This window comes from Anas acuta, chromosome 5 (genome assembly GCF_963932015.1).
Source record: "Anas acuta chromosome 5, bAnaAcu1.1, whole genome shotgun sequence".
NCBI lineage: Eukaryota > Metazoa > Chordata > Aves > Anseriformes > Anatidae > Anas > Anas acuta.
The window spans coordinates 36,045,913-36,069,543 of NC_088983.1; the positions used below are offsets into that span (position 1 = coordinate 36,045,913).

Sequence of the window (23,631 nt, forward strand, 5' to 3'; positions counted from 1 at the left end):
AGTTCGCATCCAGGGGATCTATTTTCTGTAATGAAAACCAGGTGTGTCAAGGATAGTTACGGAGTCACGCAGCACAGCATAACATACAGATGAACTTACAGTCGCAGCCAACGCTGCGTTCGGAGGCAATTACTCATTGCACGAGTCGCTTGCATTTGCTATCGTGCTGGAGAGGGGTTTCACAACGCAAAGTGCCACAGGCAGTGACAAGGTCTGGGCAGAAATTTAGGACGATTTCACCCAGTTGCCAGTTGGCTTGATCCTGCATGGTGGCTTAGCATCGGTCTCAGTCAAAACAAAACATGGAGAAAGCAAGGCCAGTGCTGGAGGCTCAGCCCAGGCTGGCAGGGGAGGCAGCAGCATGTGGGGAGGCTCGTGGCAGACGCTGCTGCTGAGCACTAAGTGCCAGGCTCTGCCCTGCAGCCAGGCACGGGGCAGGGGTATCAGCTTGGATCATAATGGTCCTGAAGGTGTTTTCCAGAACAAAGCGCTCCCTTAACAGTGAACAACACTGAGCTAAGGAGGACGGCAAGAGGGGAAGCTGCAGCTTGTAATTGCTCCTAATATACCTCAGAGCGCTTGCTCTTCCAGGGAAAGCTGTCGCCTTGCAATGCACAGAGGGACAAGCTGCAAAGAATTTTGCTTTCCTCACATCTGAACTAATGTGCTCGTAACGACGCTGGCAACAAGAGACATTTCGGATGGAGTCGGCTTCCTCTCTCCGTGGGTGTCAGGGAACAATAAGGGCTAAGCACTCAGAGCGCTGGCAAATCCCAAGTGCGCGAGGAGAAGTTAACGTACCGTGGCAGCTACATGGCAGGGGAGGGAGAGCTGCTTTGCCCCAAAGCCCTGGAGCTCCCAGGGTGAGAAGAGGAGGACGGGAATTGCCCCTGGTGCTGGGGAACTTCCCCGGCTGTTGGTGTCACACGCACTGCTGCCAAACTCTTGGAGTAGTACCGACACAGTATGTTGGAGAATGATGATGCACCGTGAAATATAGGAAACATTACAGTGAAGAAAATGGCTTATTGTGACTTTTTTTTAGTAGTTTCCAGACTGGTGTTTGCTAAACCAGGATTGTATTCAAGATTAAGTGGCCCATTTGAAGAATGCACCCCGAGCTCTCTGAAACTTAGGGGCGTTACTTTAAAGAGGCTGAGAAGCAACACGAGGGCGCCTTACTTTGTCGCTTGCTGCTGCCAGAAAGATCAAGGCGGTCGTCCCTCGCCTTTCGTGTCCCCTTTCCCGAGTTATTTGTCTTCCCTGTTCTTGCCGGCCCCGCGCCTCAGCCCCGGCCGCCCCCTGGCGGCGGCTGCGCGGCCCCGTGAGGGCCCGGGCGGGCAACGCGGCCGGAGCCCCCCACCCGCCGCCATCTTAGGGCCGGCCCGGCCCGGCGCCGTGCTGACAGGGGGCTGCGCTCTCACCGCTGTTCTGAGACTGAAACACAACCTGGCTTTGCCCTGACAGAAGTACAAAGTCACACAAAAAAGACCAAAAAGCACCCGTGCAAGGTGCTGTGACCCTACTCACAGTCGCAGCATAACTTGGTGCGTGGTTTAAAAAGCACAGCCCCGCAGGGTGACTCGCCAGGAAGAAGTTAAAAGAGAGCTGTTGTGCAAGGGGCTGAGCTGGGGGAGCTCGTTTCCTGCAGGGCACTACCTTGAGTTTCCATCCAGCAGCAGCTGGGGACCTGGCCTCATCAATGCCATATACCCTTGACAAGGTGCTCTGCACCATTGGTTAGGAGAAAAAAAATTACAAAAAAAATAAAAACAAAACGCTGCTGGCAAGGCAGAGCTAAATCCATTTAAGCTAATTCAACCTAGAGTGAAAGCTCTTAAGAAAGCACAGAATCACAGAATTTCTAGGTTGGAAGAGACCTCAAGATCATCAAGTCCAACCTCTGACCTAACACTAACAGTCCCCACTAAACCATATCCCTAAGCTCTACATCTAAACATCTTTTGAAGACTTCCAGGGATGGTGACTCCACCACCTCCCTGGGCAGCCTGTTCCAGTGCCTCACAACCCTTTCAGTAAAGAAGTTCTTCCTAACATCTAACCTAAAACTCCCCTGGCACAACTTAAGCCCATTCCCCCTCATCCTGTCACCAGGCACGTGGGTAGAAATACTAAGAGTATGCGTGATAATGTTCTGCTAAAAATTGTCACCTACTCCTTTGTGTACAAGAGTTATTTTTCATGGGAAGGCCGATTGCACACAAACTACAGGATGACCTTTGGTGCTACAAGGAAGGCATGTGATAGGGGTCATGCTAGCACTGCCCAGGAGGATGTTTTTGAAGCAATGTTCCCCCTTCCCAGCACCTTGGCTCCCACGGAGACGCAGGCTTGGAGCACATGAATCATGCTCTTCTCATGCAAAACTAAACCAGGACATAGGCTCCAACCACTAACTGGGATCCAGTCCACCAATTATCATCATCTAAACAGTTGCATTCTTTAGGCTGACACAGACAGCAAGAAACACCAAGCCACAGCGTAAATCTGTCTTCTTGTTTGCCACCCCTAAATCATTCTGGAACCTACCTCAGAAAGGAAGAAGTGCTTCTCACGTCTTCTTTTTCTTCCTTCCTTTTTTGATATTGTCACTGTTAAAAACACAGCTGCAACCTCAGGTGCTGTTTGCAAGTGTATCAGTTACAGATCTTTTGAAGTTTTCCTTACCCTTGCTAGCTTTTATTAGACAGGACTCATGTTTCCCTAAGAGCATGTGGGACACCATTTGTTGCATTCGTACTCTCCCCTTTTATTGATAACCCGGAGGCCCAACACAGTTGTTGGTCAGACTACTTCATCTACTACAGGAAAACAGAAGCAAGTTCCAGGAGGTAGAAGATGATGTTTTGTTTCAGGAAAACAGAAAGAAAAAAAAAAAAATCATTATTTTTCTGTAACACCTGGAGCTATCTCTAATGAATAAATCACCGTTGTCTTTGAAAGATTCAATTCTAACTTGCAGGAAGACGATATTGTAATTCTCTGCACTAGCATGAAGCAATTTGAGATGTCTGAGACCATACATTGTACAGATGGCAGCTGAGTATTTTTAAATTAGTATCACTGTATCAACAAGTGCCTCATGCAAGCATAGCATTCGCAGGACTTCACACAATGCTGCACTTGGCTATCAGATGAAGGACTGCAGAAAGTCTGAAGTCACCAATTAGAACACACTAGGGAAAATAGTTTCCTGGGACATATGAAGAATAGAAAATTACTAAGCATAAAGCCAGTACTAAGTGTTCTATGACTTGAAAAAAAGATTCAAAGAGAAGGGAAATTACGGTAAATACAGAAGCTGCACTTGAACAGAGACAAGAAAAACACTTTAACTGTAGGAATGGGTGCACATGGTACTCAGTATTTACGTAAGAGCATAAGAACAGGGATGGTGCAGGAGAAAAGGAACATCTGAAAAAAAAACCCTACAAACCAAGATTTTCCTTTCAGCTACAAAAGAAATCATTTCAGAAGAGAATCTTTCATTAAAGGGTGGTTTGAGTAAACTCAGTATATCTTATAGGGCAGCTGTGAGAATGACACCTTAGGAGAATGCAATATGCAATAAATGACAACACGTGAAAAAAGTTTTTTATTTCTCAGTGTTTCTCCACTGTCAATACTGTCCTTTTGCTGCAACACGTTGCAAAAAGCTCTCTGCCTTTTCCATTTTCAACAGCTACAATATTTACAGGCTGTTTCCAGTAACACACGCAGGCACATACACACACTCACAGACACGCAGGTACATATATCCCTATCCCTGGCAAGGTATCCATTTGCTGGTAGAGGCAATACATATATTTTTATTGTCCATTAAAACCAAAGCCATCCTCTCATTTACACTCTCCTCTCCTCTTACTCCTTTCTATTCAGCAGCTTGTTGTCACTTTTTGGGGGGTTGGTGTGAGGGGATCTTTATGCAAGTCATTAACATAGCCAGCTATTTGATCGCCACCGTTCAGCGTTGTGGACTAAGTGTATGGGGATTATCTTTTGAACCTGTACATACCAGAAGTCATACAAACTGCTCATATTCAGGTGTTTGTGACTGTGAGTGACGTATGTATACTCCCAAACCGTTTTGGAGCAGCCATCTTAATCACCTTTTGGAAATATGCATATCATGCTGGGGTGAAACAAGCCACATGCTTTACTTTCCACCAAGGTGTTATGTACCCACTTTTTTACTAAGGCACCAGTAATTACCAGTGTAACTTCCAAAAGAGTCCAGCTTCACTGAATATACTGCATTAGGTTATCAAATACTAAGCCAGACAAGAAAAGAATAGACGCCTATATAATAGGTATAAAACTCCTTAATAAAATTAAGTACATAAAACCTGTGGTGGTATAACCCCAAATCCAATATAAGTAGAATAATATTTGAGTAACATTAATTGTAAGAAATGAAATCTATCCTGCTCCATTTTTGTTAATGGAGAGTCCTGTAATTGAGAAAGATCTTTAAAGCAGTGTTTCTCTATCTACACTCCTAGGTTGTATGATGTTGTGTATTATCAGAGAAATGATCTGAAGTTGGATCCGATTGTAAGGCATCTCTTCTCCCCCCTCACCCTATTCCAGGCAAAGCTTTATGGCCACTTGCCAAACAGCCAAGGGCACGGATCTGTGCCGCAGCAGTTTTCATCTTTCACCTCAACAGTCATCTAGGCTTCTCAGAAGAGTTCTTCAGTTCCCACAAGGGTTGTGAATGCGGTGCTGAGGAGCACCTTGGGGATACGTTACACAGCTGGTGGGAAAATGGAGGTCACCACTCAGAAACATGCCAGATGTCCCAGCAAAGTGGCTACAGGAACCATTCAATCTAGATGGAACTAAATATATATATATATATAATTCCTCCTTGTTCTCCTGCCTACTCTGCAATAACTTCAGAGATGCTGAATCACAAGGGAATTCAGCACAATTATCACATACAGCTTAAGTGGCACAATTATAGGTATCCATAGTGTCACATACACATTTCAGTTTTTCGTTTTGTTTTAAAATTTCACACCATTTTTAAAAAGGATTTCACAGGCAAGTGAAGTATGAAAAGGCTTCAACAGCTTTTTTTTTTTTTTTTTTTTAAACTGATGGACACAAACCAATTAGTGGGGCTTTTAAGCACTTTTCTGCAATTGAGTATTTGTTGCAGGAAGCAGTAAGTATGTGTGTTTACCTAGATGCCACCTTTAAGGAAAAGTGAGAAAAAAGAGATGGGGATCTATCTGAAAGCTAATACAACAGGACTTAACTGGAATGTTCTTATGGCAGGAGATTATCACACAATGAAAGTGGACAGAGTTAAAGCACTCATCCATCCATAAGAAGAGGTTTTCATAAAAACTTAGGAAAAAAACAAACCCATCCTATGCCGAGCTCAATCTGATAGGACTACTTTGAAAATAGTCATCCTTTCTACTCCCACAACAGGAGAAAAATACCACGTGAAGACAGAAAAAACAGAGAACGGAAAAAAAGACAACAAAAATATTATCTCCATCTAGAACAGTTTTCCACAGACATCTATCCTGGGGGGGAGATAGAAGAAAACAAATGCTTTTGTTTTGGAAACAAGACGCAAACCTTACACAAACCAACATACAATCATATCAATCTTGAGAGTTCTGAATGCAGGAAAACTTAGGAAAAAAGAAGTTAGTTTTCCAAAGCCTTACAGAAGAGTGAAATCACAAGTAGGTAACTTTCGTTGAGCAGATCCTGAACAGGTAGGAGCACTAAGTAAACTGCTGCACCTGCTTCACGACAGGTGTTTGCTGAATATCTGAAAGAATCTATTAACCTTGTAAGTGGCCACAAAGAAATCCATCTCCTGAAGGCAATACACTAAAAGCCTTAAAGATTTTTAAAAACAAAGATCTATCAATTCTCTTCGTCCCTTAGGAAAAGGCTTTTTCTCATCTGCTGTTTGCTAATCTAATTCCAGGCAGTTCCACATTCTCTAGAGTTGTTATGTTACCAAGTCATTAATTCCCTTCTCATCTATTACCAGCAGGACAGTGGACATTGTCATCATCTCACACTGAAGACTGTGGAATTCTCACACTGAAGACTGAAATAGGTTGTTCAACGTCAGGGTTAACATACTGAAAGTTGCTTCAGTCAAGTTTATAAGAGAAAACAAGTGTCTATTTTGTTTTTCAGTCATTTGTTTACCTCAAGGCTTCCGTACAGGGAAAAAACTTGTCTGCAACTAATATCAAGTGGGGGCCTATTTCCAAACAATCTCTTATTCCTAAAGAACCTTTATGAAGCAATATTCCTAATGACAAGGGAAACCCTGTAATTTACCTGTGGGAAAGGACACACAACAAAACCTTAACTAAAACATCTTCAATTTAAAACATACACATATTCTTTGTTCCTGACAGCAAGATTACTGGTCTGCTGACCAAGGTTCATTTACAGTACTACACTTTCAGATACACAGGAGGTGAATTTAACTACACTATCATGTGCACATATGATAAACTATGTGGAACAGCAAGGTTATTTCAATGGTGGCAGACCCAGAACTGTGCATTTCTACCAGGATTAAATACAACTGAATATACATAAGCCAAATATTGTATGTAATTGGAAAATGCACAGTACTTGGAGTATAAATTTGCATAGAGTACGATGTAAGCAAGGTCCCAGTATAATTCACTGGGAAGGTTTAACAACTGACCAGCTACCAGGCACACACCATTACCCTTTCATGGCTACAAAGCATATAGTGACTCCAGTTAGAACACCAATAATTTCTAGGTAGCTGTTTGGTTTTTTTCCTCCTCATGCCAAATAATTTCACTCTTACATTAGGTACTTAATGGACATGGTTTCTCTGATGTCAGAGAAATAATTCCAATAACCTCTGTGGCACATCAGAAGTCTCTTCTACATTACTCAGAAAGAAGCGAAGGTGACTGGGAAGAAGATGGCTGCTCCCAAAAGCTGGTGAGGACTGTGTGCAGATTCTGCACAGAATCCTACTTAATTACAGATCAGAAACAGGAAACAATCACAACAGGTACATTTTTTTCTTATGGATTAAGAGAAGTGAGTCATAGGAACTGCAAGTCAAAACCAAACCAGTTTCCCTCTCACACTCCCATGATAGTTCTGAGTTACGTGTTTCCCTGAATACACACATTTAAAAAAATACAATAAAACCTAGGATATGTAACACATGAATAATTCAACTTCACAGTTATAAATACTCAAATTACACTTACATAGAATATATAATCACAGAAAATAAAATTCAAGTCATAGAAAAGAATGAAGACTAAAGGGAAAGAAAAGGCAAGGTGGTAAAAGTGATACAAGTTTAGGGCTGTGCCTTCTATAAAAGCCTTTTAAAAGATTTTATTTTTAATTGAACAGAATCAAAAAACGTTCAAGTATCCATGAGGGTCATCATGGACCTGCACCTCCCCTACAAAACTCAGAGAACTCTCTGCCAGAGAAGAGCCGATGAAACAACACAGCCAGCTCTGGGTGTAAAGAAGCAAGGTAGCCAAAGCCAGCTAAGGGAGGACAGATGAAAGATAGTGTACTGGGGCCCACTTTAAAGCTGGACGTGTTGTATAGATTGGAGGTACCACTGCCACCACAATAGATTCTGATGTAGTACAGGGATACTCAGGTACATTTCTATATATTTGTTATTTTACCATTTATTGTGAAGAGAATGCAGCAAATGCACTTGTACGAAATACAGAACATAGAACCAAACCCATGGCACAGCCCTTACCATCAACATGTATATGGAGAGGGAGGGGATTAATCCCAAAGGCAATTTAAATAATGGTATTTTATATACTTATATTTATATATATAAATAAATGTTCTCAGCAATCTCAGGGTTGTTTTTAGTGCATTGCTGTAAAAAAATTAGTGCAGTTCTCATTAATGTTTTAGCTCATAAGGAATAAGAATCTATACATCTGTTCAGTCTCTTCTTGCCACTCCTGAAACCTTTACACTGTGTTTCACCAAACTGAAGGTTTGTAGTCAATTTCTTTAAAATAAGGTGGATGAATTCCACGCACTCTGTGACAAGACATGGCAATTTTTGGCAAAACAATTAGAAAAATATGAGGTGCTCTGATCTTAGAACCGAAAAGTTTGTTGATTTAAAGCATTACGCAATGCATAAACAAAATTTATAAACAAAAAGATATGTCTCAACAAATCTATCCTTCATGCAAATGTTTCTTCAGCAGCTAACAACTTAAAAATTTCTTACACTTGTTTATTTGGGGAAAGGGACTTAGACAAATCTGTGTTTCAAGTCCTTTCCTACAACTGGACCAAAGTTTTATGTCCTGGGAGCTGCTGCTTCTGGACCCTTCTCTTTTCTGAACCGCTTGAGAAGGGGAAGTTTAAGTCTAGGAGTTTTACACTTCAGCCCCAAGTTCAAGGACTCCAGTTTCAACAACAGCAACGTATTTATCTTCAATCTGAACCAGCAGGATGGTCTTATCTATGTGGGACCGACTACTTGGATCTCTGCTGCAAGGCACCCAGCGGTGAATCACCTGGAAAAAAAAAAACAAAACATGAGTTTCTTAGGCAGAGCTGCCATTTCAAAGTTGTGACTGATAATTCAGGGCCCTTGCAGGGCACAGGGAGCAGTAATACAAGCACCGTACTCACTTAACCACTCATTTTTCAATAACCACATGCCCACCGATAAGCTACTCATCTAGGTCTGGCTGGGAATCTGCAGCTTACCTGACAACAGCTAGCCTTGGATTTGAATTTCAACACAAACAACTTGACCCAAATCAGAGCCAAACAGGTCAAAGTGAATAACTGGAAAAACCGCACACAGTCATGATATTTTGAAGTTATAATCTCGCAGCTGTAGTATTTTGAAAATATTTCAGTGCTTGGCAAAACATAATGGCACAGAACTGTAGTTTATCAGTAGTTAGGTATAAAATCTGTCTTCTCTAAGTCAAATCCCTTGGTCTAATTTTGTTTCTTACCATGAATTTTAAGTTGATGTTTTAAATGATTTTTTTTTTTTTTTAATTTTAAAATATCTTCAAGTAGTTCATGTATTACAAAGGGGTAAGGTTTCAGAAACATTGCCACAAACTACCACCATATAATTTCTCGGACCAAAAGAATTCAGGTATTGTGATCCAATGCCTCATACTGACCATCAGGTCTCTTATCCATATATGTTCTCGTATGACCAACTCGCCACTCAGCTCCTAAAATACTTGAAGTCTGAATGTCTTAAAGGAACCAGAAGTATGTTCCAGTATCACGACTTTAAGTATTTCCACCTCTACAGAAATATTGAGATTGTCAGCTGTGGGAAAAGAACCCTAAATTCAAGCCAACATAATGTAATAAAACAAAAAAAACGAAAAATATACATTATATTAAATAAAACATAAAATCCAGGACAACAGAATTTGCAGAAGTTCTAATGATACAGGTGGGGAAAAAAAGACAAAAATACAAGTAACCTACATCTTCCAAGATAAAATCTAAAAGAATCCCCCTCTCCCTCCCAGTCCTCCCTAAACCCAGCTGACAGCTGCAGATTTCTGACAGTGAGTAAGGAGATTCAGCTTTGTCCTTGGCATGTGATCTACTCTGCATCCACAGGGAGAACATTTCAGACAGGGAAGCACAGCATCTTTAGCTGCCCCTTGTTTGATGCAACAGCACAGTATTTAAGCAGTCTATTTGAGTCTGACTTCATGAAATTCTGTTCAGATGAGCTTTATATGCTGTCCTATAAAGTAATATTCCATCCCAAGATGCATAAATCATTTCCCAATGAAGTCCAAGTAATATATCCTTGTTGTTCAGCTTAAAACTGGTGCCTTTGAGATAGTCACGGGATGACTCCAAAAGCCTTGATATAAAAAAAATTAAAAATTAAGTGCATATATGCACAAGTTGTACATAAATTATAACTCCCTATAACCATCCCCCTGCACACTCAGTTTTACCATCTGTTCTATCATGATTAGCATTTATTTAATGCTGATAAAAGGAGCAACTCTGACATTAGTAAGAAGATTACATTTTTTAATATTTTCTATGACTGATAAAACATACAAAATGATGTCACTAGATAGTGAAGATGTGACAAGAATCTCCTGAGGGTTGCATGCTAGTGTCAGGAAAAAAAAAAAGCTCTCTAGCTCAAATATAAATCAGAATATACCTCAAAGTCCTGGAAAAAGAAGTAGCTCCAATCCAAAGACACCTGCTAAATTGAATTTCCTTGAAGAAACCTTATGATATCTTTGTGTAGTATATATAAACTAGATTGTATGCTCAGCAAAATAAGAATTATAGTAGAGAAAGTGTTTCTCTTAACTATGTAGAGAAGTTTTAAATAACTTAGACTACATACTGTTCACAAATTAAAAGCTTCCCCTGCATTATCACCCACAGATATAGATGAGCATTAAATAAGGGCCTTATCGTCACCATCAGCACTAACACAGCCTACTCCTCTAAATAGTTTAAACACATTTTGACACTTAACAGTTCAAGAAACCTGATACAGAACACACACAACTTACTGCTGTGAATCCCAACCTTTTGTTGTAATTCAACTGAATCCCTACCCTATGTTCCTATGAAAAAAACAAACAATGTGTCTGTCTCTTCTCATCCATTTCCATTTTATTCCTGTCTTTTATCATTCTCTTCCCCTTCCTCTTTTGCCTACTTCTGCTTTCAACTACTGCTTCTTTTCCTTTTTTATGCAGCAGGAAAATCTATGTGCCACTCAGAATGTGGCTGTTATTATTACATAGGTAATACCAGGAAATGTGTTTCTCTGCATCTGAGCTTCATACGAAGAGCACCGATATAATAATGCTCTTGCAGGTAAACAATCAGCATTCCAACAGGTAGCAATCAGTTCTGCCTGTTTGCAGAAGGTACGGGATCAGACAGGAAAGACCATCCTAAGAACTAATGGCTTTACTGATACTACATTCACTACAGGCAGCTGAAGCAGGCAATGGAAACTGTGTCATCAAGCTAAATCCGCTCCTCCTAATCACACATGGGATAATCCAGTGCTTTTCCCCTTTCTTCTTAGGTTAAAAGGCGTTATTCTAAAATCCTGCCGCTATACTGCACCAGAAATAGGTAAGAAACATCCAGAACAGTAGCTTAATCTTTCAGTAACAATCACTGTACATGTCAACATGCTGCAGTTTGCACAACGTGCTACTGAGCTCTTAAAAAAACCATACAACAGTTGTCCAGTACTAGGCAACTTGATTCATGATTCCAGGACACATTTCAGTATGACCTTCTACATTCATCACCTTCAGGACACTCTTTATCTGCAACAGCTAAAAAGGAAATCCCAGAAGCCTACTGTCTAAACCTAACTTAACTATGAATGTTCACAATAGCATTCTACTCCTAGATGTTATATACAAGTAAATCCTACTGTCTTATGGAGGGGATGTCTAAAAGCAGTATGCCTTTTTTTTTTTTTTTTTTTTTAAAACTTAAAGACAGACTAATCAGTGAATTTTTATTTCCCTATGCAGATGTAACACCCCTAGGGAAAAGGTGTCGAGTAACAGCTTTTGCAAGTTTTAGCTATAGAGTATTTCCTTCTTGAAGGAAAGGAAACACCTATTATGTACTCATTATATAACAAATACATTTCAAGTTAATCTACTTGGCTCAATTTTCATCAGAATAATCTCAAAAACAAATACTGTTAACCATTCAAGACAACCATTCAGTCAAGGACTGGTTGGTAAATTGACCCTCAGTATTTGCTCAGGGATTAACAGTTTAAGGAAAGAAAAATGAAGGCTGGATGAGTAAACACAGTGTCTGAGGTTAACAGTTCATGACAAGAGCTGGAAGAAGGCAAGGAAGGAGAGGTGGCTGACAAAATTTGAATCATCTTGTATCTTTTGGATATAGTTACAGAAATATTCCTCTGCTCCAAATTAGAATTCTAGACTTGCTCTTCCAGCAACATTGACTTAGAAGACAGCCGCTGATCCAGCTTACTACTACATGCGTCATTGGCCTTGACATCTAGGCAGACTGCCATATAATCAAGACACTGCCTTTTTTTTTTTTAATTAGCTTGTCAACTTCTAAACAAAAAACTTACATGGCCTTCCATGCCTTCCTGAGGACTCCAATCTTTCCAGCTGTTTCTTCCAGCTTTTAGCCGTATCACCTCATCTGGCCACTGCAGCTCTTTCCTTTTTGACACGTTGATCCCTTCCAGTACTTGACTGGGATCCATTAACTATAAGTAGGAATTGAGTTTTGACTGTTAGTTCAGCCAAAATTTAAAAGAAACAGATTAACTGTAACGTTTTGCATACTTCCAGACAATTGACTTAACCCCACAAAAATGAATTTCTGATTCCAACATTGCAGACTACGAAAAAATAAACTCGAGCAGCAGAGAATTTGGGAGTTAGACGATGGTTTCAGACAGAGATGACAATATACGGGTTTGCTGCTGTCTGGCACCCCTCCTCACCCCTTCTTTCAGCCACACTGGCCCATGAAAGTCTCTGGACTATCACAAAATAACCATCAGCAGTACATGGTCCAGTAGCAGCAAAGAGTTTAGTGATGGCAAGCTGTTAGGATTGGCTCATTACTTCTAAGAGAATGGTATCCCAAACATGGGCTTGGAGAATTTGTTGGTATTATTGATCTGCTAGCATGGTTTGCTGAGACCCACACATTGTTTTGAAATAAATGAGCATTTCCACAGGAGCAGCAGGAGAGAACTCCTGAAAACTTCTTCCTATTTAAGGACAGGAAGAACTGCTTAACATCCACTATACAAGGGCATGTCAACTTGGCTTAGTCCCTCTGTTTGAGGAAGATGCAATTTCATAAAAGAGTCCTCGCCTGCAAACAAAAACTACTAAGCAGAGACCTGTAAAATCGGTTAACTTAATTGAAGTTAATTAACTTAGTTAACTATGCCTAAGGATGCAGCTTAATTTAAAATGAATGGATGTCAGCAAGGAAGCCAACTTTGTCACAATCTGTCTTATTAAATACTACTACTCGGTGTTTCCCTGCTAAATATACTACCAAAGACATGTATGTGAGACTAAGAGAAGTTAGAAGGGCAAGTACACGTTTCTGGATTTTGAAAGAACTAGTAAGGCTTCCAATAATTAACTTAGTAATTGGAGTACTGCTTGCTGCTCAACAATCTAGACTTGTGGTAATAACCAAAGAATACACATGTATGTAAAATGGAAGTGACAGCATTTTTACACATTTGTGGAAAACCTACTTGGTTTGAAAGAAAAAACCTAGTTGCTTTCAGCCCTGCAGATGAAAGTCTTCAGCTTTACACATTGTCATAAATAAAAACAGACTAAGCATGGAACAAAAGTGAGTTCAACTAATATTCTCAAAGCTGTACTACAGGAAAGCAAAAAGGTAACGTCAACAGGGATGTCTAAGCATGCAGGAAGCCTGCCTGTCCAGGAAATCTTTTCCTTACATTCATTCTCCAGTTCTAACTACACAACAGTTGCGTATTAAGACGTTCCAGGCTGTGTATGTATGGTGTTGAAATCAGTGTTTTTAAATACAAGATAACACTAACAAAATCACATGGCTAAGGAAACATAGATTAACTTGTTCTTCTGGGCTATTCACCTGGATTCTGTAAATAACGTCATCCTTTTTGGCTTGCATTTGATTTGCAGGGCTTGCATTACCACCTGACTGAGTTTCAGTAGCATTACTTCCTCCTTCTGTCCCTAGAAAGCCCACAAGGGCATGCTGTTTACAGGCTGGGATGCTTTGGCTGGAGCTGCTAGAAGAGGGCAGGCCGTGCTGCACGCTGACCCCAGTCTGGCCAGTAGGTTCCATTTGGTTGACCATAGATAGGCGGGACTGGATGGACGACGGGAGGTTACGAAGGGATATCTGGCTGGTGGAAGAGCGCCGACAAGGCACAAAGCCTGTTGTGGACGTGCGAAGAGATGAATGACGACTGCCGTAGCAGTAAGATGAATGGCTAGCTACTGAGGCACGGGCAGGGGAATGTCTGACAAGGCTTGACTGCACAGAATGAGAACTGTGACTGGTGCCTAAAAATAAAGAGATACAGAATCAGTAGGGCTTGATAAACACATTAGATTTATGCTACACACAAGTTTTAGCACTTAGGTACAAAATTGATGGATTGAATCAATAGCTGAAACAGTGGTACTGCAGGAAAGGGTCCCTGCTGCACGTATAGAGCAGACTATTTGAGTACATTTCATTCATCACACCTTGGAATCCCATATTCTGTTCTATTGGCAATCCCTGCAAGACAAATAGCTCAAAAAAATGCTTCTGCCTTGCCCCTTCCACATTAACAACTTTTTCTTAGCGTTAGCATTAAAGTTCCCAATACTGAAGATAGTATAGCAGGTAGAGATGTTCATGTTTCAAAATACGAAGAGCATCTTTAAGATGCTCAAATGGACGTTCAAAAACTGGAGCAGATAATTTAATGCAAAACACGGAACATGAAGAAAAAACTTTAACGCTTATACTCAAACTGTTTTTTTTCCCACGTAAAGTGCTTTATTCCTATATTAAGCAACTGTATATGCCTCTTGACAGCTGCAGACCTATATTACATTGTGTAAAAAAATTCAGAAGATTCCAGTACGTTCAGCTCCATACACAATTCTATTCTTTAAGCAAAGGCAGCATTTGTAAACTTTCTTCTCAGTTTTACTGCTTATCATCAAACTAACTTCAGATCAGTGCAGATTCAGCTAGAATTAGCTAAAAGACTGCGGAAATAGACAATCCATTCTACTGTGTAAATAAGAACTACAAAGAATCACGAAAAGCATCACGTTAAAAAGTTACTTGAACTATTTTGGCAGTGTAACTAAACTCCTCTTGGTTAAGTCTCTGTTTGGGAACTTTCCATTGCACAAAACAGCACTGTAGTTTGAGATGAATCCAGCAGGTGTTAATAATACATAATCAAGGTTGGTTTGCTTGGCTGGTTGTCTTTTCTTTTAGCCTAGGCCTGATCCAAAGAGCAGAAAAGACAGTTCTGGCTATAGGAATGTACTTGTAGAAAACTATTTTGCTATAATGTTACCCAGAGTAGATGGATGAGTTGGTGGATGAGCTGCAGGAAGAGCTGTGGGATGAGGTGCAACAGGAGGGTGCTGTACTGCTCCAGGTCCCTGCCCTGTAATTGCATTCCCTCCTCCTTGCGACATGCTGCTCTGCGACTCGTTGATGGTGGCATTGTTACTTGTGCAAGAAGCCCCACCTCCAGCATCCGAATCTTCAATGTTTCCACCGCTGTTACAGCCAGCTCCACAACCTTTCCTTAGTCTGAAAACATAATGCAATTACATTAAGTCTGGTCACCTGAACATCAGGGTTCAAAAAAAAGTGCTTTATGATGACAAGCAAAAGGCTTTACTCAGCACAATCTGTAAGAGACAATTTTATCTGATTTTAGGAAATATTATTTTCTCAGAATAGGCTTTGTAAGTATAAATGTTGCTTTCTAGGAGATTGCCATTTTCTTCATGACAGCCATTCAAGTCACAGTTATGATAAGCCAAGAGTTTAGATAAAATAGCTTTTTTAAAAAGCCAACTCCGAAGTGATAAAATTCTAAATATAAAATGCTGGAAGAACATCTTGGTTATTTTATATCAGTTTAGTAAATTTATGCTCTTTAACATACATGTGGTCTTACACTGCAAAAAGTCTTTTGTCTATTTAGATGAGCAGGAAAACAACTTTATTGTTGCTGTTTTTTGTTTTAGTTTATTTTGGTTTCTTGTTACTTTCAGGGACATACAATTGTTTGAAACATATTGCAATTATTTCAATCATGAAGTCTTGTGTGACTTTTGAACGTTCAGATGATAGGTTAGCAAACATCTTCCATGTATATAATCATACAGGCTTTTCACCATGTTTTTTGCACTAGTAAACCGCTGATGGACACACAGTACAGCATATTAGTTCATCCTTTCAATTGTTACTTTTTACTCTTCCTTTCTTTCTGTCCCGCTCAAAATACACCAAGAAATCACTTCCAATTTTATTTGCCCCTGCGCTCCAGAAAAGCTTGGATCCAAACACTGTTCTGTGTTACTCTTTTACCTGCTGCTCTATCCACATGTCAGACAAGCAGATGCTGATAGAAGACATACACCTCAGACTGTAATAAATATGGCACATTCCGGGGTGAAGCAGCATGTTCTGTTTTGACGTGCTGTAGATGTCTAAGTGTACATAAGACCATCAGAACAGCATCAGGACTGCTGCCACTGTTGCTTTTGCAGCCACTGTCGTAAGGGGCCAGAAGTGAAGTAAGAGTTCTTATGGCCTATGAAATGCATTGCAGCACGTTTACCAGGCAGAAATTCTGCTTTTCTGATTAGACAGTGAAATTAACAGTACCAAAACAAAAGTAACACAAGTTACATTGTCTCATTATCAGATCTGACATTAGAACTGTAGTTGTAATTCTTGCACCCAGACTTTGTTTTATTCTAAGCTGTCACTCAGTTTGTAGCTTAATTCTTGTATGCCTTGAAGATCAACTCCTTCTGCCAGGGTTAATCTTCAGGTTAATCTCCACTTATCATATTCTACGGATGTACTCAAAATAAAAGTCAAAGCTTGCTTTTATGAAACTGAATACTATAAATCATGCCCTGCTGGCATGTATGAGACTAGTTAATGACATATAGCATCGTGAATACATAATGAGAATTCACTATTTTTCCTCAACTCACCTATGCCACGTAGACACTATGAAGTTTCTTATATTTCCTAAGCTGATAGCTCCCCCAAGAATCTCCTTAAGCTGTTCATGACTATCTGAATAGGAAGTAGTCAAAGGTGAGACGTAGATGGGGTATCCAATTGGCTGGTCACAAGAAGAGTTGATCATATTCCTCAGAGCTTGTTTTGCATTTTGGATACTTCCTCTTTCTGGATTGCGATTGCGCAGGAAGACAAGTTCCTGCTGTTGTCCTGCCCACAGGCCACGCACACACTCCTTATTCACCTGCAAAAGAAGAACGACAGAAGCCAAGTAAAAAGGCTGCGTCAAACTGAAACAGGGAGAGCATGAGCAGACTGCTCTGCCTTTTACAGGTTTCTACAAGTGTAGATGTGAAAGAACTACGCTACAGAACTACAACCATTCACATTCACTAAAAGGCTGAACTGACAGACAGATTTGAAATCAGGAACTGATTTCCTGATGAAATACTTCTACATGAGATGAAGCTGTCCCAGCCATGACAGGCCAGTAACAGTAAGGTAATGATCTGAGTTAACATAACCATTTAGTATAATCAATATATACCACAACATACTGTCATTTTGTGGAATGTACACAGAGCTTACCTTAATGACCCTGAAGCTGAGATAGCGCTTATTCAGCATAATGATTTTATATTCGTTGGTGCCATCATCCATCACATGGCGCAGGGCAAGTAGGGAGGGAGAATTGGAAAGAACAGCACTCCTCCAAGCAGGGTCCCCTTCATGTGCTATAACTAGATTTTCTTCATGGGTTGTTATGGCTTCATAGAGGACAGAAGGATCATCATACTCATCTGGAGAAGTGAAGTGATCCTGTTTCCAAGAACATGTTTGATAAAGTATGATTGACATTTCAGATGTAACTACGTATAAAAAGAAAACCTCTCACACCTCAGCAAAGGTTTGTTTCCTATAACTTAAAACAATGATTGAAACAAGCTACCTATTATGTATTCAAGTACATTTTTTTAGTTCAGTTTTACACTGGATATACGGACTCACAGAATGATTTGGGGGTGGAAGGGACCTTACTGATCACCCAGTTCCAACCCCCTGCCATGGGCAGGGACACCTCCCACCAGACCAGGTTGCCCAAAGCCCCATCCAGCCTGGCCTTGAACATCCAGACACCGGACATCCACAATTTCTCTGGACAACCCATTCTAGTTTACATTGCATGTATTCATATTGAAACCAAAATGCTTTTGCAGGCAGCCTTTTAGCTTACTCATAAGTATTCAGCTGCAAAACTCACCAAGGTACTATTCACAAAGTCACAAAGTCACATACAAGTCACAAAGCACTATTAAGACATGAAAATAGCTACAGGAGGAAACACGCTAAGTTTTATCTGTATTTTCTATTAAAAAGTTCACATTAATTCTTAACGACAGACTATTTCAGCAACAGATACTATCACAGAACTTATATTACTGACAGTCAAGTAAAACCACCAAATTTGCAAGTTCAATTCAGTATTCAGGCGTGTTACTCTCAGATAAAAATGGACGGGCTAATAACTCAATTCCCAATCCTGCCCGAAGCCTCAATATGGTATTACACTGCAGGTGAATAAAATCCCATTGTAGATTAATAAAATGATGTTCAGAAAGGCTGCTTTTATTCTTCAATGTTTGTCTTTTCCTCATTTTATTTTGTGACTTAAGCCCATTCTGAACAGTAGCCCAAACATACTGAGAACATTTCTGAGTTGTTCCAGGTGTACTTCTGCAGCTTTCAACCAAGATTTTGCAATTATTCCATTTTGCTACATGTACTTTTAACACTTATATGCATTCTGTTAAATTTGAGGAGTTCCTTGTGTTATGTGAAGGAGTTGAATCAATCACTGCTAACTTTGTGAGACTTTGAGAATGTGCAATGAAGGCAAAAACTGCAACTCGAATTACTATTAAAAAAAGCACAGTTAATATTTACTTGGTTGCTGTAACTTCCAAGCACTTCCCCACACACACACCTCTAAGAACTTATTGCTCAAGTTTCTTGTACTTGCTAACCTTAGTTAACAGACTTGCTAGACAGAATTCAGGACTGTTCAACTTCACTCTCACTTACTAAAAGACCAACCCCAATTTCAGCTTATTGAAATGCTTCTTCCCATCTGAAACTTCAGACAGAATGAATGAATAACACTAAAGAGCCTGTTATTATAACACTTCAAAAGAACAATTAAAAGCACAACTCTCAATGGACAAAGAAAGAGGGCTATGCAGCTTTGAATAGCATGATAAACTTGTAAGCCAGATACATATTTGTGGGGACGGGAAGAGGGAGGGAAAATACCAGATAGATTGTTCATAACAGAATTATCTGTAGACAGATATGAAACAGGGTATGAAGTATTCTCTGATCTACATTTTATGTAATTTTCAAGCTCTGAGCATAAACTGCATTCCCTTTTTCTCTATATGCCTTTCCAGATGAGCTGTAATAAAACAGAGGACAATATGGGATGTTTACTCATTTTCAATTGTCTGCTTCTGTAACATGTACTTTTTTTTTCTTTTTGAGATTTTTATTTTTCTCCCTCTACTTTCCCTGGAGACTTGAATCTGATGTCTCAGTGGTAAGGTGTGATGATACAAGAACAAGTGTGCTGGCTGTCTTTATATACAGCACTACCTCCACCTACATATCTTCAGACATTAAGTTTTGGGGAAAATGGTCATCCAAGCCGTCAATAAGAGCTGAGTGCCCTGAGTATCTCTCTGAACATTTAACCTTTAAAAGAGAGAATATACAGAAATAAAAAAGAGCTGGAGACAGTTTCCTGGCAAATCTCTCACCTGATGTAGTTTAAGTGACATTCGTATTCCAGGAACCACTACTTTCCTCAGCAATTCCATGTCAGCAAAGATCCATTCATCTCGAATTGATGATATACGGAAGTCACCCTTAAATAGGGCATGTAGGCCATACAAGAAGGATTCCAGATTACTGTTGAGAAGAAAAGTCAGCCCAAATATTAACACAAATATTAACATTTCCACAATGATTATCATTGACAAGAGTGCAAAATACTAAGCTGTACAGAACAACACACAATTTTTCTCTACAGAGAAAAGAGAAGACCGGAGGAAGATGGAACATATGCATAAACATATGTGTAAACAAAGTCCGGACACGAGGTGTCTATGTACACTAAACGTGATGAAACCGCATATGCAACAGACTGTATTTATATGAACTAAAGTAAACAAACTCTGAAAAATGCCTGATTTTATTCTGGAGATTATTAAAAGATAAAACTTTTCAGGGAGTATACCATAGTGGGCCAATCAAAAAAGGAGATGGAGATGTAGCTTCACTTGCGGATGATTTTAGCACTGAATGCAAGTTTCAACAGCTTCTTCATACTCAGTGACATCATTTCCTTTTATGAACAGAGTGAAAAATCAAATGCTCCAAAAATTATTGTGACTGTGTATCTACAAGACCTTTATGGGGCAATTTGCTGGTACTTAAAAGAAACAGTAAACTATTTCCATGAAAGTTAAGTAAAATAGTGATTATTTTTGTTTGTTTGAAGTCAGTATCCAGCTAACCAGTAGCTTCCACATCTGATTGTGCCTACTTATTTTGTTTAAAAGCCATTACTTCGCAGTTTCCTGAAACACATAGCTATATTTACACTGGCTTTCTGTCCAGCTTAAGGAAAGATATTATATTTTATTTTCTTTCACAAAGAGGTATTTATCCAACATCTAACCTCAGAATCCAGAGTGATTTTGAGAAAGGCAAGCTTAGAACAAGATTTTATTACCTAGACATATGATGTGAAGCTGTTCCCAATGCTCTCCGCCCCAGAACACAAAGTCCGTAACAGAGTGTAACAAGGGGTGAATCTTTACTTGAATCCAGTGGCTTGCAGTAAGGAGGGAAAAAAAAACAGGGTGAATGGAGTGAAAGAATTGCCACAGAACTGTTCTGACTGAAGGAATAAAAAGCCACACACACAAAAAAAAAAATCTATATGCATGTACCTACCCCACCCATCATTCTTACTCAGATTTTCATTAGAAATTCTTTTTAAAAAAAAAAAGTTGCAAATGCTCTGCATATTTGCAAAGGCAGATATCCATACTATATCTGAAAAAAGGAACAGTAAGCTGAACAGTTGTAAGCAACTTTTCTCATGGATACTGTGTATGTTGTATGAAAACTTGTTGAATAGCAAGATTATTGCATTAAGACAAAATATTTTTAGTGAATAACACGGATTCTCATTTACTGGTTGGGAGTATATGATTGAGTTAATCGAAAGTTTCCCCAGACTACACCTTATTCAGGGAGACACTCACCCTCAGACCAACGCCATTTATTTGCAGCTCTTTAAGGTATATACTTACCAACAAAATAGTAGCATGCACCTAAAAGATTGAACCTGATTTTCAATACCTACACAAAATGCTTCACAAGATAATCACTTAATAGATGGAAAAGACTTTCTCTGGCGTTTTTTTTTAAATGGGCTACTTAAGCTTCTCACTCCAAAAGTAAAGCTCAACTCTGAAACCTCTGGCAGATCATTCAACAAGTGAAATCACTTTATATTCCTGTCCTTTAAACTCAATCGCTTCTTGCTCATTCTAAAATGCAATGCTACTTAGAAAACGTTACATACAGCTTTTTGTAGAATCAAAGCATTCTTCTACTGACATACTAGTGTCCTTATTTAAAAGGTGGGAAGATTTGGAGAGAGGAAAAGAACAGGATATGGGATGATCATTCACAAGCTTACAGTTCCAGTGGTTCAAGGTAGAGGTATAATATGAATGCTAATAAAGAAGTAGTTAATCTTATAATCTGGTGGCAGGTTTCTATTTTAGGGTTATTTTTGAAACACTGGCATCTGAACACCCAACATCAATTCTATAAACACACCTTTCTCTATTCAGATAAATGGCTGAGCAACTTTCAACTGATTCATTTGACTTGGTAACTGTAAAAGGCATTAGCGGACACAACTTCTGTAAGCAGTATAGGATGTAGTTTAAATTCAAATCTCAAGAGCAGATGATCAAGAACAATAACCCATATATTGATGTTTCAATTACACAATCATTGCTTCAATTTTATGTATATATAAAACACTAAGTCAAGCCAACAAGGAAAAAAAAATGAGAATCCTCAAATAGCATATACCTTTCCTCACATATTCATACCTACCTTTTCTCTTCGAGAGCAGCAGTATTCTATCCAGTTCAAATAAATCATACAGAAACTCTCTCTTGAGATCCCTGCTAGACGGTGGTCATAATCCTCATCAATATTGGGGTTAAATGTTGGGTCTACATCAACATAATTGCGGTCTGTGCACAACCGCAGTCCTTCCTGCATCGTCTCATTAGCTAACCATTCCTCTAACTTGGGGGAAGTTGTGACATAGTAGATGATTCCCTGAAACAGTAGTAAAAAAAAAAAAATACATGAGTCAGTATTGCAACAAAAAAGTTAATCTCAGATTTTTTCAACTCATTCATTTATTTCCTTGATAAGAAACAAAAATTATATATGATAGCATTTTAGCTCACGGATGCAACAAATTTGGTGGCACAGAAAACACAATACAGGCTTGTATACATGCGTATTTTTCACAGACTATCAAGAGATCGAAAACATGCACAAGGGAATAAGGAAAAACAGATTGAACAGGACTCAGGACTCACTAATTTTGAAGAAAAATAACTAAATTGGTGTTTTTATTTAGTGAATATTGACGCTTAGATAGTAAATTTCAAAATAACTCAAATATTAAAGACAAGACAGTTCAATACATTTCTATTTGGAGGAAAAAAACATTTGTGTGTATGTCTTGGAAATATTCCAATATGACTTTTTTCAGCTCTGAAGGAGTAGCTTACAACAGATCATGAGTAGCAGGTAAATAGATTATGTGAGGTCTACAGAAAGAAATCTGAAGATGTAATGGGACTTCTTTAAACAGAAAACCCACAAAGATGGCTACGGGGAGCTTTTTAACACTGAAGTTGCTTGGCTTTCTCTAAGAGCAACATACCAGTTACTTATCTTTTCTTTTACAACACAGCTATTGCATTTGAGTAATAGCCTTTCAGCTTCTACTCAAGTCTCAGCTAGAAATAGCATCTTCTCTTTGTCCAAGACTACATGGCTATTTTCCTACTCATAAACCCAAATATGAAGTAATTATGATTACAGTGAACTCTGTCCTTTTATTAAGCTGTTTATACAACTATAACTTGTATCAGATTCTATGATCCTCTCACAAGAACTATTAGAAGTTCAAGGCATTAAACAGCTCCTGGCTGTAATCTGGCTACCTCCCCCCAAGCTTGTACTGAACTGAATTATACCTTCACGTAGTAGGTGGTGAGAATTTTCCGGAGATCAAAGACTTGAAGCATGGAAGCTGCACTGTTGTCAGTGATACTGTAACCCTCCAGAACATACTTTGTCACAAGCACTTCCCAAGCTAACCAACGTTGCCCAAAGGCAGCATTAAAGGAAAGCATGTGAGGAAGGTGGCCAGGTTCACAGCAACAGAAACCTTCATCTTCTTCTACACCTTCAGTGATGGCCTCTACTTCTCTTTGCTGACAATAAGTTCCTTAGGAGAAAACAGAAAAAAAGAGAAGAACGAGTTAAACATTTTATACAATTGTTTTAATGTTGACTTCTATTTAAAAGTGTTTAGAACCAAGCCAGTCTCCAATTATGTTTCTGTAACAACAGGTCAACTCCCTGCCAATGAACAAGAGGTGGAATGGCATA

General features: G+C 39.4%; 2 protein-coding genes across 10 annotated transcripts in view; one reads left to right on the top strand and one right to left on the bottom strand.

The window, feature by feature from the left end:
* LOC137857503 (disintegrin and metalloproteinase domain-containing protein 20-like) overlaps nt 1-23,631 on the top strand; it is a 371,501-nt gene that overhangs the window by 120,232 nt on the left and 227,638 nt on the right. The gene's annotated exons all lie outside the window — the stretch shown is intronic.
* Nucleotides 3,604-23,631, bottom strand: part of PCNX1 (pecanex 1) — an 85,790-nt gene continuing 65,762 nt past the window's right edge. For all 9 annotated transcript variants that reach the window (XM_068684087.1, XM_068684085.1, XM_068684086.1 and 6 more), the window contains 10 exons: nt 23,214-23,467; nt 22,048-22,278; nt 20,642-20,742; nt 19,665-19,815; nt 17,440-17,670; nt 16,821-17,095; nt 15,155-15,396; nt 13,699-14,135; nt 12,170-12,310; nt 3,604-8,576 (listed from right to left, as the gene is read on the bottom strand). In XM_068684087.1, coding sequence (XP_068540188.1) covers nt 8,436-8,576; nt 12,170-12,310; nt 13,699-14,135; nt 15,155-15,396; nt 16,821-17,095; nt 17,440-17,670; nt 19,665-19,815; nt 20,642-20,742; nt 22,048-22,278; nt 23,214-23,467 — 2,204 coding nt within the window. In that variant the 3' untranslated portion in view covers nt 3,604-8,435. The remainder of the gene's footprint in view (nt 8,577-12,169; nt 12,311-13,698; nt 14,136-15,154; nt 15,397-16,820; nt 17,096-17,439; nt 17,671-19,664; nt 19,816-20,641; nt 20,743-22,047; nt 22,279-23,213; nt 23,468-23,631) is intronic.